General features: G+C 48.0%; 1 protein-coding gene across 1 annotated transcript in view; it reads right to left on the reverse strand.

The window, feature by feature from the left end:
- Positions 1–12562, reverse strand: part of hsf2bp (heat shock transcription factor 2 binding protein) — a 160267-nt gene extending 147705 nt beyond the window's left edge. The window contains exon 1 of the mRNA XM_078231921.1: positions 12524–12562. Coding sequence (XP_078088047.1) covers positions 12524–12562 — 39 coding nt within the window. The remainder of the gene's footprint in view (positions 1–12523) is intronic.
- Between the last annotated feature and the right edge of the window lie 229 nt (positions 12563–12791).

Consider the following 12791-nt stretch of genomic DNA (forward strand, 5'->3'; position numbering starts at 1 on the left):
CTGCAAGTTTGGTTACAGTATATTCATTTCCTTCCTCTAAGTCTTAACATATATTGTAAACAGTTGCAGTCCCAGCACTGATCCCTGTGGGACCCCACTGGTTACAAGTCGCCAACCTGAAAAAGAACCCCTCATCACCATTTGCTTTTTTCTTTCCATTAGCCAATTCTCTATCCATGCCAAGATATGACCTCTTATTTTATTACGAAACATTTTGTGAGGTACCTTGCCAAACACCTTCTGGAAGTCCAGATACAATACATCCACTGGTTCCCCTCTATCCACTCTGGTTGAGATTTCCTCAAAAAACTCTAATAAATTAGTAAGACACAATTTCCCTTTCATTAAGTCATGCTGACTCTGCTTGATTAGATTAATGGGACGATTCTCCCAGCCGCTGCACTGCTTTAACAGCACAGCGGGCCGGGAGTCTCAAGCAGAGGCCATTTAGCGGGCTCCCTGCTGGGCGCCAGGGCCTCCGCAGTCTCCGGGCGCTGGATTTTCAGCACGGTCAGCTCCATGCCAGAAATCGGCTTGAAGCTGCATAAATGATGCTTATTGCTAATTTTCATATTATTTGCATTTCATTAGCGAGTGCGGACCCGTTTCACTCCAGTGGGGTTTACACTAGCTCCCCACGTACAGCCCTAGGCATTGCCACCTCAGCAGTACCAGCCTAGCCCCCTGGCACTGCCCAAAGGGCAAAGTGGCAATGCCCAGGGAGGATTTTGGCACTTCCCATCAGGCATTTGGCAGTGCCAAGGGGGTCGGAGCCTCTGGGAGCGATCGGTTGGGGAGGGGGTTCCCACTGCCACTCTGCAGAGGGATCAGTGACTGAGAGAGGGAGGCCATCGGGATGGGGGGCTGGGGCTGCCTGGGGAGGGTGGGGGGATAGGCTGATCCTGGGGGGCCAGCGATCGGGCCATGGGGCCATGGTGGGGGGGGTGGGGCGGTCAAAAGGGCAGAAATGCGGGGGCCATGGGGCTGGCCAGTGAACAAGCTAATAAATCATGCTAGTGCAGTCTGTGATGCAGAGTGTGGGAGATTCATTTTGAAACTCCTGCTGTAAAAAAAACAGCAGGATTTACTCCAGTATTTATGCAAATTCAACACTTAGAATTTTTTTGAGAGAATCACCCCCTATGATTTTCCAAATGTGTTACTATTACTTCCTCAATAATTGATTCCAATATTTTTCAAATATTGGCCTGTCGTTACCCACTTTTTGCCTCCCTCTTTTTTTGAATAGGGGTGTCACATTGTCAGTTTTCCAATCCTTTGGTACTTCTTTAGAATCCAAGGATTTTTGTAAAATTACAGCCACTATTGCTGTAGCTACTTCTTTTAGGATCCTAGGATGCAAGCCATCATGGCCAGGTAGCTGTTCTGCCTTTAGCCCCATTAGTTTCTCTAGTATTAATCCTTTCTCATTGCACAGTGTCCACTTTAGAACAGTGGTTGGCTCCTCAACGTATTTGGCCTAAAAAACCCATCAAGTACACAATCCAGGAATTCTTCCTCCACTGTACCATTGCTAGTTTGGTTTGTCCAATCTATGTGTAAATTAAAGACAGCCATAATTAGTCATATCCTTATTGCATGCATCTCAGATTTCTTGTTTAATATCTTCCCTTATACCTCCACTGTTTGGGGCCAATAGACAACTCCCAACCATGTTTTCTGCCCCTGTGTTTCTTATCTGCACCCATATAGATTCCACATCATGATTTTTCTGAGACAACATAATTCCTCACTTTTGCACTGATTTCCTCCATTACTAACAATGCTACCCCAACTCCTTTCCGTTTCTGTCTGTCCTTACAAAATAATGAATACTTCTGGATGTTCAGTTCCCATCCTTGGAACCTTTGCAGTCGTGTTTCCGTCATTGTAGGGAGGTTTCCGTCCGTGGTAGGGAAGTTGTTGGAGAGGATTCTTAGAGACAGGATGTATGTGCATTTAGAATGGAACAATCTCATTAGTGACAGACAGCATGGTTTTGTAAGAGGGAGGTCGTGCCTTACAAATTTGGTGGAGTTTTTTGAGGAAGTGACAAAAACGGTTGACGAAGGGCCGTGGATGTCGTCTATATGGATTTCAGTAAGGCATTTGACAAAGTCCCACATGGCAGGTTGGTTAAGAAGGTTAAGGCTCATGGGATACAAGGAGAAGTGGCTAGATGGGTGGAGAACTGGCTTGGCCATAGGAGACAGAGGGTAGTGGTCGAAGGGTCTTTTTCCGGCTGGAGGTCTGTGACCAGTGGTGTTCCGCAGGGCTCTGTACTGGGGCCTCTGCTATTTGTGATATATATAAATGATTTGGAAGAAGGTGTAACTGGTGTCATCAGCAAGTTTGCGGATGACACGAAGATGGCTGGACTTGCGGATAGCGAAGAGCATTGTCGGGCAATACAGCAGGATATAGATAGGCTGGAAAATTGGGCGGAGAGGTGGCAGATGGTGTTTAATCCGGATAAATGCGAAGTGATGCATTTTGGAAGAAATAATGTAGGGGGGAGTTATACAATAAATGGCAGAGTCATCAGGAGTATAGAAACACAGAGGGACCTAGGTGTGCAAGTCCACAAATCCTTGAAGGTGGCAACACAGGTGGAGAAGGTGGTGAAGAAGGCATATGGTATGCTTGCCTTTATAGGACGGGGTATAGAGTATAAAAGCTGGAGTCTGATGATGCAGCTATATAGAATGCTGGTTAGGCCACATTTGGAGTACTGCGTCCAGTTCTGGTCGCCGCACTACCAGAAGGACGTGGAGGCGTTAGAGAGAGTGCAGAGAAGGTTTACCAGGATGTTGCCTGGTATGGAGGGTCTTAGCTATGATGAGAGATTGGGTAGACTGGGGTTGTTCTCCTTGGAAAGATGGAGAATGAGGGGAGATCTAATAGAGGTGTACAAGATTATGAAGGGGATAGATAGGGTGAACAGTGGGAAGCTTTTTCCCAGGTCGGAGGTGACGATCACGAGGGGTCACGGGCTCAAGGTGAGAGGGGCGAAGTATAACTCAGATATCAGAGGGATGTTTTTTACACAGAGGGTGGTGGGGGCCTGGAATGTGCTGCCAAGTAGGGTGGTGGAGGCAGGCACGCTGACATCGTTTAAGACTTACCTGGATAGTCACATGAGCAGCCTGGGAATGGAGGGATACAAACGATTGGTCTAGTTGGACCAAGGAGCGGCACAGGCTTGGAGGGCCGAAGGGCCTGTTTCCTGTGCTGTACTGTTCTTTGTTCTTTGTAATTATATTGTAAATGTTTATATCGATTTGCGCTGTTAATTCATCTACTGTCTTGTAAATGCTCCATGCATTAAGATACAAAGTCATTAGACTTAATAAAACAGAAAATGCTGGAAATGTTCCTCTGGGAGCGGACCTGCGGGGTGGAGACTGTGAGCGGTGAGAGAGAGAGCGCGGACTGTGAGTAAATTCTGGGTTTTTTTTTTGTCTAATTTTCGGGAGGTTTTTTGTAATTAACGGAAACCGGAAGGCCGCATCGCGAAGCCTGCCGGTAGCTGTAGTTTTTTTTTTCTCTCGGGCCCCTAGCCCTATAAATTGGTGCAGAGGAGATACCCGATCCTCTACACTGGTAGAGGATCCCACCCTTCCATCCTCCTCTAACCTAATTATAAGTGTGGGGAAGTTTTTTGTTTTCTTTTTTTCTTGCTGGTAATGGCTTCAGGGATGGCAGTTCAGGCAGTATGCTGCATCTCCTGTGGGATGTATGTGGTGAGGAAATCCAGTAGTGTTTCAGGAGATTTTAGTTGTAAGAAGTGCATTAGATTGCAGCTTCTGGAGAAGCGTGTAAAGGAGCTGGAGGGGGAGTTAGAGGAACTCCGCATAATTCGGGAGGCGGAGGTGGAAGTTGATAGGAGTTATAGAGAAATAGTAACTCCTAGAAATGAGGCTTGGGTCAATGCCAGGAGGAGGGGTAAGAAGCAATCGGGAAGACAATCCCCTGGGGCGGATCCCCTCCATAATAGGTTTTCGGTGCTGGAGGCTACAGTTGAGGAGGAATCAACTGAGCATAGAGAGCAGATCTCTGGGGGTGAGCCGAGTGAGAAAGCTCAGGTGGTTAGGGGCTGTAAAAGACTGGGCCTTGTGATTGGGGACTCCACAATTAAGGGGACAGATAGGAGGGTCGGAACTAAAGGTAGGGACTCAGGGTTGGTGTGTTGCCTACCAGGGGCTGGGGTCCGGGATGTGTCTGACAGGGTATTCAGGACTCTTAGGGGGGAGGGAGATAAACCACAAGTTATTGTACATGTGGGGACACACGACATAGGGAGGATAGGGGAAGGGGATATTAGGCAGGGATTTATGGAGTTGGGGTGGAAACTAAAGGCCAAGACTGACAGAGTGGTTATCTCTGGACTCTTGCCTGTACCACGGGATAGTTTAGAGAGGAATAGGGAGAGGGAAGGTTTGAATTCATGGCTGAGGGGATGGTGCAGGAGGGAGGGGTTCAGGTACTTAAGCAATTGGGGCTCGTACTGGGGAAGGTGTGACCTCTATGAGAAGGATGGTCTACACCTTAATCAGAAGGGGACCAATATCCTGGGGGGTAAATTTGCTAAGGCCATGCAGGGAGGTTTAAACTGATTCGGGGGGGGGGAGGGATCCTGAGTAGTGGGGCTGAAAGTGAGGGATGCATGGATGGGGACTGCAATGCACGGCATTGCAGAGGTGGGGTGGAGCAGGGTTTGAAATGTGTATACTTCAATGCCAGGAGTATTCGCAATAAAGTGGGTGAACTTGCAGCGTGGATCAGTACCTGGGACTTCGATGTTGTGGCTATTTCAGAGACATGGATAGAGCAGGGGCAGGAATGGATGCTGCAGGTCCCGGGGTTCAAATGTTTTTAGTCGAAGTAGGGAAGGAGGTAGAAGAGGGGGAGGGGTAGCATTATTGGTCAGAGATTGTATCACAGTGTCAGAGAGGAGGTTTGATGAGGACTTATCTGTTGAGGTAGTATGGGCGGAGATTAGAAATAGGAGAGGAGAGGTCACCCTGTTGGGAGTCTTTTATAGACCTCCTAAAAGTTCTAGAGAGGTTGAGGAAAGGATTGCGGAGTCAATCCTGCTTAGGAGTGAAAGTAATAGGGCAATTGTTATGGGGGATTTTAACTTGACTAATATTGACTGGAATTGTTATAGCTCTAGCTCGTTAGAGGGGTCAGTTTTTGTTCAAAGCGTGCAGGAAGGTTTTTTGACTCAGTATGTAGACAGGCCAACTAGAGGTGAGGCTATATTGGATCTGGTGCTGGGAAATGAGCCAGACCAGGTGCTAGACTTGGAAGTTGGTGTGCATTTTGGTGATAGTGACCACAATTCGGTTACGTTCACCTTAGTGATGGAAAGGGATAGGCATGAACCTCGGGCCAGTGGTTTTAGCTGGGGGAAGGGTAATTATGAGGCTATTAGGAGAGAATTAGGAAACATAGGTTGGACTAGGAGATTACAGGGACTGGGAACGTCCGACATGTGGAGTTTTTTCAAGGAGCAGCTACTGCGAGTCTGTGATAGGTATGTCCCTGTCAGGCAAGGAGGAATTGGTAGGGCTAGGGAACCGTGGTGCACCAAAAAAGTTTATTTGTTGGTTAAAAAGAAAAAGGAGGCTTATGTTCGGATGAGACGTGAGCACTCGGGTAGTGCACTAGAAAGCTTTAGATTGGCTAAGAGGGAGTTGAAGAGCGAGCTTAGAAGGGCTAAAAGGGGACATGAGAAGACTTTGGCGGATAGGGTTAAAGAGAATCCTAAGGCGTTCTATAGGTATGTCAAGAACAGAAGGTTGGTTAGGGCAAGTTTAGGGCCAGTTATAGATGGCAGAGGGAAGTTATGTGTGGAACCGGAGGAGATTGGTGAAGCATTGAACCAATATTTCTCTTCGGTGTTCACGCAAGGGGACATGAATATAGCTGAGGAGGACACTGGGTTGCAGGGGAGTAGAATAGACAGTATTACAGTTGATAAGGAGGATGTGCAGGATATTCTGGAGGGTCTGAAAATAGATAAATCCCCTGGTCCGGATGGGATTTATCCAAGGATTCTCTGGGAGGCAAGAGAAGTGATTGCAGAGCCTCTGGCTCTGATCTTCAGGTCGTCGTTGGCCTCTGGTATAGTACCAGAAGATTGGAGGTTAGCGAATGTTGTCCCATTGTTTAAGAAGGGGAACAGAGACTTCCCCGGGAATTATAGACCGGTGAGTCTCACTTCTGTTGTCGGCAAGATGTTGGAAAAAATTATAAGGGATAGGATTTATAGTTATTTGGAGAGTAATGAATTGATAGGTGATAGTCAGCATGGTTTTGTGGCAGGTAGGTCGTGCCTTACTAACCTTATTGAGTTTTTTGAGAAAGTGACCAAGGAGGTGGATGGGGGCAAGGCAGTGGACGTGGTATATATGGATTTTAGTAAGGCGTTTGATAAGGTTTACCATGGTAGGCTTCTGCAGAAAATGCAGATGTATGGGATTGGGGGTGATCTAGGAAATTGGATCAGGAATTGGCTAGCGGATAGGAAACAGAGGGTGGTGGTTGATAGTAAATATTCATCATGGAGTGCGGTTACAAGTGGTGTACCTCAGGGATCTGTTTTGGGGCCACTGCTGTTTGTAATATTTATTAATGATCTGGATGAGGGTATAGTTGGGTGGATTAGCAAATTTGCTGATGACACCAAAGTCGGTGGTGTGGTAGACAGTGAGGAAGGGTGTCGTAGTTTGCAGGAAGACTTAGACAGGTTGCAAAGTTGGGCCGAGAGGTGGCGGATGGAGTTTAATGCGGAGAAGTGTGAGGTAATTCACTTTGGTAGGAATAACAGATGTGTTGAGTATAGGGCTAACGGGAGGACTTTGAATAGTGTGGAGGAGCAGAGGGATCTAGGTGTATGTGTGCATAGATCCCTGAAAGTTGGGAATCAAGTAGATAAGGTTGTTAAGAAGGCATATGGTGTCTTGGCGTTTATTGGTAGGGGGATTGAATTTAGGAGTCGTAGCGTTATGTTGCAACTGTACACAACTCTGGTGCGGCCGCACTTGGAGTACTGTGTGCAGTTCTGGTCCCCACATTACAGGAAGGATGTGGAGGCTTTGGAGAGGGTGCAGAGGAGGTTTACCAGGATGTTGCCTGGTATGGAGGGGAGATCCTATGAGGAGAGGCTGAGGGATTTGGGATTGTTTTCGCTGGAAAGGCGGCGGCTAAGAGGGGATCTTATTGAAACATATAAGATGATTAGAGGTTTAGATAGGGTGGATAGTGATAGCCTTTTTCCTCTGATGGAGAAATCCAGCACGAGGGGGCATGGCTTTAAATTGAGGGGGGGTAGTTATAGAACCGATGTCAGGGGTAGGTTCTTTACCCAGAGGGTGGTGAGGGATTGGAATGCCCTGCCAGCATCAGTTGTAAATGCGCCTAGTTTGGGGGCGTTTAAGAGATCCGTAGATAGGTTCATGGACGAAAAGAAATTGGTTTAGGTTGGAGGGTCACATTTTTTTTTTTTTTTTTAACTGGTCGGTGCAACATCGTGGGCCGAAGGGCCTGTTCTGCGCTGTAATGTTCTATGTTCTATGTTCTAAATCTCAGCAGGACTGGCAGTATCTGTGGAGAGAAACCGTTCATGTTTTTGGTCTAAATGATCCTTTTGCAGAAGGATACACCCAGTGGATTACTGACACACCAAGTGCAATACCATAACTGGATTACCAACGCACCCAGTTGCTCAACAAAATTCAGTGGATTACCAGGAATCAGCAGATTATCATCGCACAGAGTTGCTCAGAGGATCACTGACAGGTCAGTGGATTACCGGGAGTCAGTGCATTATCCACACTCAGCTGCTCACCAAGATTGGGTGGATCACTGACAGACCCAGTTGCTCACAGTGTCAGTGGATTACCAGGACATTCGATGAATCAGCAGGATTCTCAGTGGATCACCGGGAGGCTTGGTGGATTATCAGGAGTCAGTGGATTAGTGGGACAGTCGGTGGGTTCTGGGAACAGTGGGTGGATTCTGGGGACAGTGGGTGGATTCCCGAGTTCAGTAAATTCAGAGGATACTGGTTGGATTCCTGGGATCATAGAAACATAGAAAATAGGTGCAGGAGTATACATATATAAAGAGCAAGAGGGTAGCCAGGGAGAGGGTTGGCCCACTCAAGGACAGTGGAAGCAATCTATGCGTGGAGCCAGAGGAAATGGGTGAGGTAATAAATGAGTACTTTGCATCAGTATTCACCAAAGAGAAGGACTTGGTGGATGATGAGACTGAGGAAGGGTGTCAGTGGATATAGTATGGGTCATGCTGAGATCAAAAAGGTATTGGGGTTCTTGAGAAACATTAAGGTAGACAAGTCCCCAGGGCCTGATGGGATATACCCCAGAATACTGAGAGAGGCAAGGGAGGATTTGCTGGGGCCTTGAGAGAAATCTTTGTATCCTCACTGGCTACAGGGGAGATCCCAGAGGACTGGAGAATAGCTAATGTTGTTCCTTTAAAAGGGGAGCAAGAATAATCCAGGTAATTACAGGCCGGTGAGCCTTACATCAGTGGTAGGAAAATTATTGGGAGAGGATTCTTCAAGACAGCATTTACTCCCACTTGGAAATAAGTGGACGTATTAGCGAGAGGCAACATGGTTTTGTGAAGGGGAGGTTGTGCCTCACTAACTTGATCGAGTTTTTCAAGGAAGTGACGAAGATGATTGCTGAGGGTAGGGCAATGGATGTTGTCTACATGGACTTCAGTAAGGCCTTTGACAAGGTCCCTCATGGCAGACTGCTGCAGAAGGTGAAGTCGCATGGGATCAGAGGTGAGCTGGCAAGGTCGATACAGTGGCACAAATGTGACGCCACTGTTTAAAAAAGGAGGGAGACAAAAGGCAGGTAACTATAGGCCAGTTAGCTTAACTTCTGTAGTAGGGAAAATGCTTGAATCTATCATCAAGGAAGAAATAGCGAGACATCTGGATATAAATTGTCCCATTGGTAAGACGCAGCATGGGTTCATGAAGGGCAGGTCATGTTTAACTAATTTGGTGGAATTCTTTGAGAGCATTACATGTGCAGTGGACAATGGTGAACCTGTGGATGTGGTGTATCTGGATTTCCAGAAGGCATTTGACAAGGTGCCGCACCAAAGACTGCTACATAAGATAAAGGTGCACAGTGTAACGGGTAATGTATTAGCATAGATAAGAGGATTGATTAACTAACAGAAAACAAAGAGTGGGGGTAAATGGGTGTTTTTCTGGTTGGCGATCAGTGACTAGTAGTGTGCCTCAGGGATCAGTGTTGGGACCGCAATTGTTTACGATTTACATCGATGATTTGGAGTCGGGGACCAAGTGTAGTGTGTCAAAATTCACAGATGACACTAAGATGGGTGGAAGAGCAAAGTGTGCAGAGGACGCTGAAAGTCATAGAAATCATTGAATCCTACAGTGCAGAAAGAGGCCATTTGGCCCATCGAGTCTGCACCAACCACAATCCCACCCAGGCCCTATCCCCATGTCCCCACATATTTACCCTCTAACCTATGCATCCCGGGACACTAAGGGCAATTTAGAATGGCCAATCAACCTAGCCTGCACATCTTTGGACTGTGGGAGGAAACCGGAGCACCCAGAGGAAACCCACGCAGACACAGAGAGAATGTGCAAACTCCACACAGCCAGTGACCCGAGCCGGGATTTGAACCCAGGTCCCTGGAGCTGTGAAGCAGCAGTGCTAACCACTGTGCTACCGTGCCGCCCAGTCTGCAAAGGGATATAGATAATCTAAGTGAGTGGGCAACGGTCTGGCAGATGGAGTACAATGTTGGTAAATGTGAGGTCATCCATTTTGGTTGGAATAACAGCAAAATGGACTATTATTTAAACGGTAAAAAATTGGAGCATGCTGGGTGTCCTTGTGCAGGAATCTCAAGGAGTTGGTTTGCAGGTGCAGCAGGTAATTAAGAAGGCAAATGGAATTTTGTCCTTCATTGCATGAGAGATGGAGTTTAAAAACAGTAAGATTATGTTGCAGCTGTATAAGGTGCTGGTGAGGCCACACCTGGAGTACTGTGTACAGTTTTGGTCTCCTTACTTGAGAAGGGATATACTGGCACTGGAGGGGGTGCAGAGGAGATTCACTAGGTTGATTCCGGAGTTGAGAGGGTTGGCTTATGAGGAGAGACTGAGTAGACTGGGGCTATACTCATTGAAATTCAGAAGAATGAGGGGAGATCTTATAGAAACATATAAGATTATGAAGGGCACAGATAGGATAGAAGCGGGGAGGTTGTTTCCACTGGGAGGTAAAACTAGAACTAGGGGGCATGGCCTCAAAATAAGGGGAAGTAGATTTAGGACTGAGTTGAGGAGGAACCTCTTCACACAAAAGGTTGTGAATCTGTGGAATTCCCTGTCCAGTGAAGCAGTTCAGGCTACCTCATTGAATATTATTAAGGCAAGGATAGATACATTTTTGAACAGTAAAGGAATTAAGGGTTATGGTGAGCGGGCAGGTAAGTGGAGCTGAGTCCACAAAAAGATCAGCCATGATCTTATTGAATGGCGGAACAGACTCGAGGGGCCAGGTGGCCTACTCCCGCTCCTAGTTTTTATGTTCTTATACAGAACTGACTCAGTCATAGAAGACAGAGAGTAGCAGTGGAAGGATACGTTTCTGAATGGAGGGCTGTGACAAGTGGTGTTCACAGTAAGACGTCTCACAACACCAGGTTAAAGTCCAACAGGTTTATTTGGTAGCAAATACCATAAGCTTTCGGAGCGCTGCTCCTTCGTCAGATGGAGTGGAAATGTGCTCTCAGTGCACAGAGACACAAAATCAAGTTACAGAATACTAATTAGAATGCGAATCCCTACAGCCAGCCAGGTCTTAAAGGTACAGACAATGTGGGTGGAGGGAACATTAAACACAGGTTAAAGAGATGTGTATTGTCTCCAGACAGAACAGCTACTGAGATTCTGCAAGTCCAGGGGGCAAGCTGTGGGGCTTACTGATAATGTGACATAAATCCAACATCCTGGTTTAGGCCGTCCTCATGTGTGCGGAACTTGGCTATCAGTTTCTGCTCAGCGACTCTGCGCTGTCGTGTGTCGTGAAGGCCGCCTTGGAGAACACTTACCTGAAGATCCAAGGCTGAATGCCCGTGACTGCTGAAGTGCTCCCCCACAAGAGGGGAGCACTTCAGCAGTCACGGGCATTCAGCCTTGGATCTTCAGGGGGAGCACTTCAGCAGTCACGGGTATAGAAAAGATTTACCAGGATGTTCCCTGGTATGGAGGGCATTAGCTACGAGGAGAGGTTGGAGGAACTTGGTTTGATCCCACTGGAACGACGGAGGTTGAGGGGCGACCTGATAGAAGTCTACAAGATTATGACTGGCATGGACAGAGTGTATAATCAGAAGCTTTTTCCCAGGGTGGAAGAGTTAATAGGGGACACAGGTTTAAGGTGTGAGAGGCAAGGTTTAAAGGAGATGTACGAGGCAAGTTTTTTACAGAGGGTGGTGGGTGCCTGGAACTTGCTGCAGGGGGATATAGCGGAAGCAGATGCGAGTGACTTTTATGGGGCGTCTCAACAAATACATGAATAGGCTGAGAATGGAGGGATAAGTCCCCGGAAAGGTAAGGGGTTTTAGTGCAATCGGGCAGCATGGTCGGTGCAGGCTTGGAGGGCCAGAGGGCCTGTTCCTGTGCTGTAATTTTCTTTGTTGAGTAAGTCATTCAGCCCTTCAAGTCCTCACCGCCATTCAATATAGAACATAGAACATTACAGTGCAGTACAGGCCCTTCGGCCCTCGATGTTGTGCCGACCAGTGGAACCAATCTAAAGCCCCTCTAATCTACACTATTCCAATATCATCCAATATGATCACGGACAATAGATTCCTGGACAAACAGTGGATTTCCAGACAGACAATGGGTGGATTCCCAGACAGTGAGTTATTCCCGGGATGCTGGGTGGATTCCTGGACAGTGAGTGGATTATGGAGTCAGTGGATTCCTGGACATTGGGTTGCCAGACGGTGGATTAATGGACTGACAGTGGGTGGATTTCCCAATACTGGGTGGATTCCCAGACACAGGGCAGACTCCTGGGACAGTCAGTAGATTCCTGGGACACTGGGGGAATTCCCAGATGTGGGTGGATTCCCAGTCAGTGGATCTCCAGGATCAGTGGATCCCCAGAGACAGTGGATTCCCAGACAGACAGTGGGTTCCTGTGGCACTGGTGGATTTGTGGTTGGAGTGTGGATCCCAGGGACAATTGGTCCCCAAACATGCAGTGGATTCCCAGGCAGTTCGTGGTTTCAGGGCAGGCAGTAGATCCCTGGACCGTCCATGGATACCCGGACAGGCAGTGGATTCCCGGGCATGCAATGGATCCCTGGAGAGACAATGGGTCCCCATGGTGACAGTGCATTGCCGGGTGGGAGTGGATCCCCGGCGGGCGGTGGATCCCCAGGCGGGCGCGCAGTCAGTGGATCACCAAGTTGTTACCGCTTTCCCACTCTCTCCGGCAGCCGTTAACCGCTTCATCCTCGCGCGCCGCCAACCCGCAGCACTGCGCATGCGCAGCAACCGCCACCATCCCGCCCGAACAGCGGGGGCGGGGCCAGCTGGACAAAGGAACCAATAGGAGAGCAGCACGGGGCGGGGTGGGGCTGGCAGTGAGGGGAAGGACAGTCGGGGGTGACAGGGAGGAGGGTGATGGAGAGGGCATGTGGTGGGTGAGGGAGAGGGCATGTGGAGGGTGAGGGACAGGGCA

Source organism: Mustelus asterias, chromosome 17, assembly GCF_964213995.1.
Source record: "Mustelus asterias chromosome 17, sMusAst1.hap1.1, whole genome shotgun sequence".
In the NCBI taxonomy this organism is placed as follows: Eukaryota; Metazoa; Chordata; class Chondrichthyes; order Carcharhiniformes; family Triakidae; genus Mustelus; species Mustelus asterias.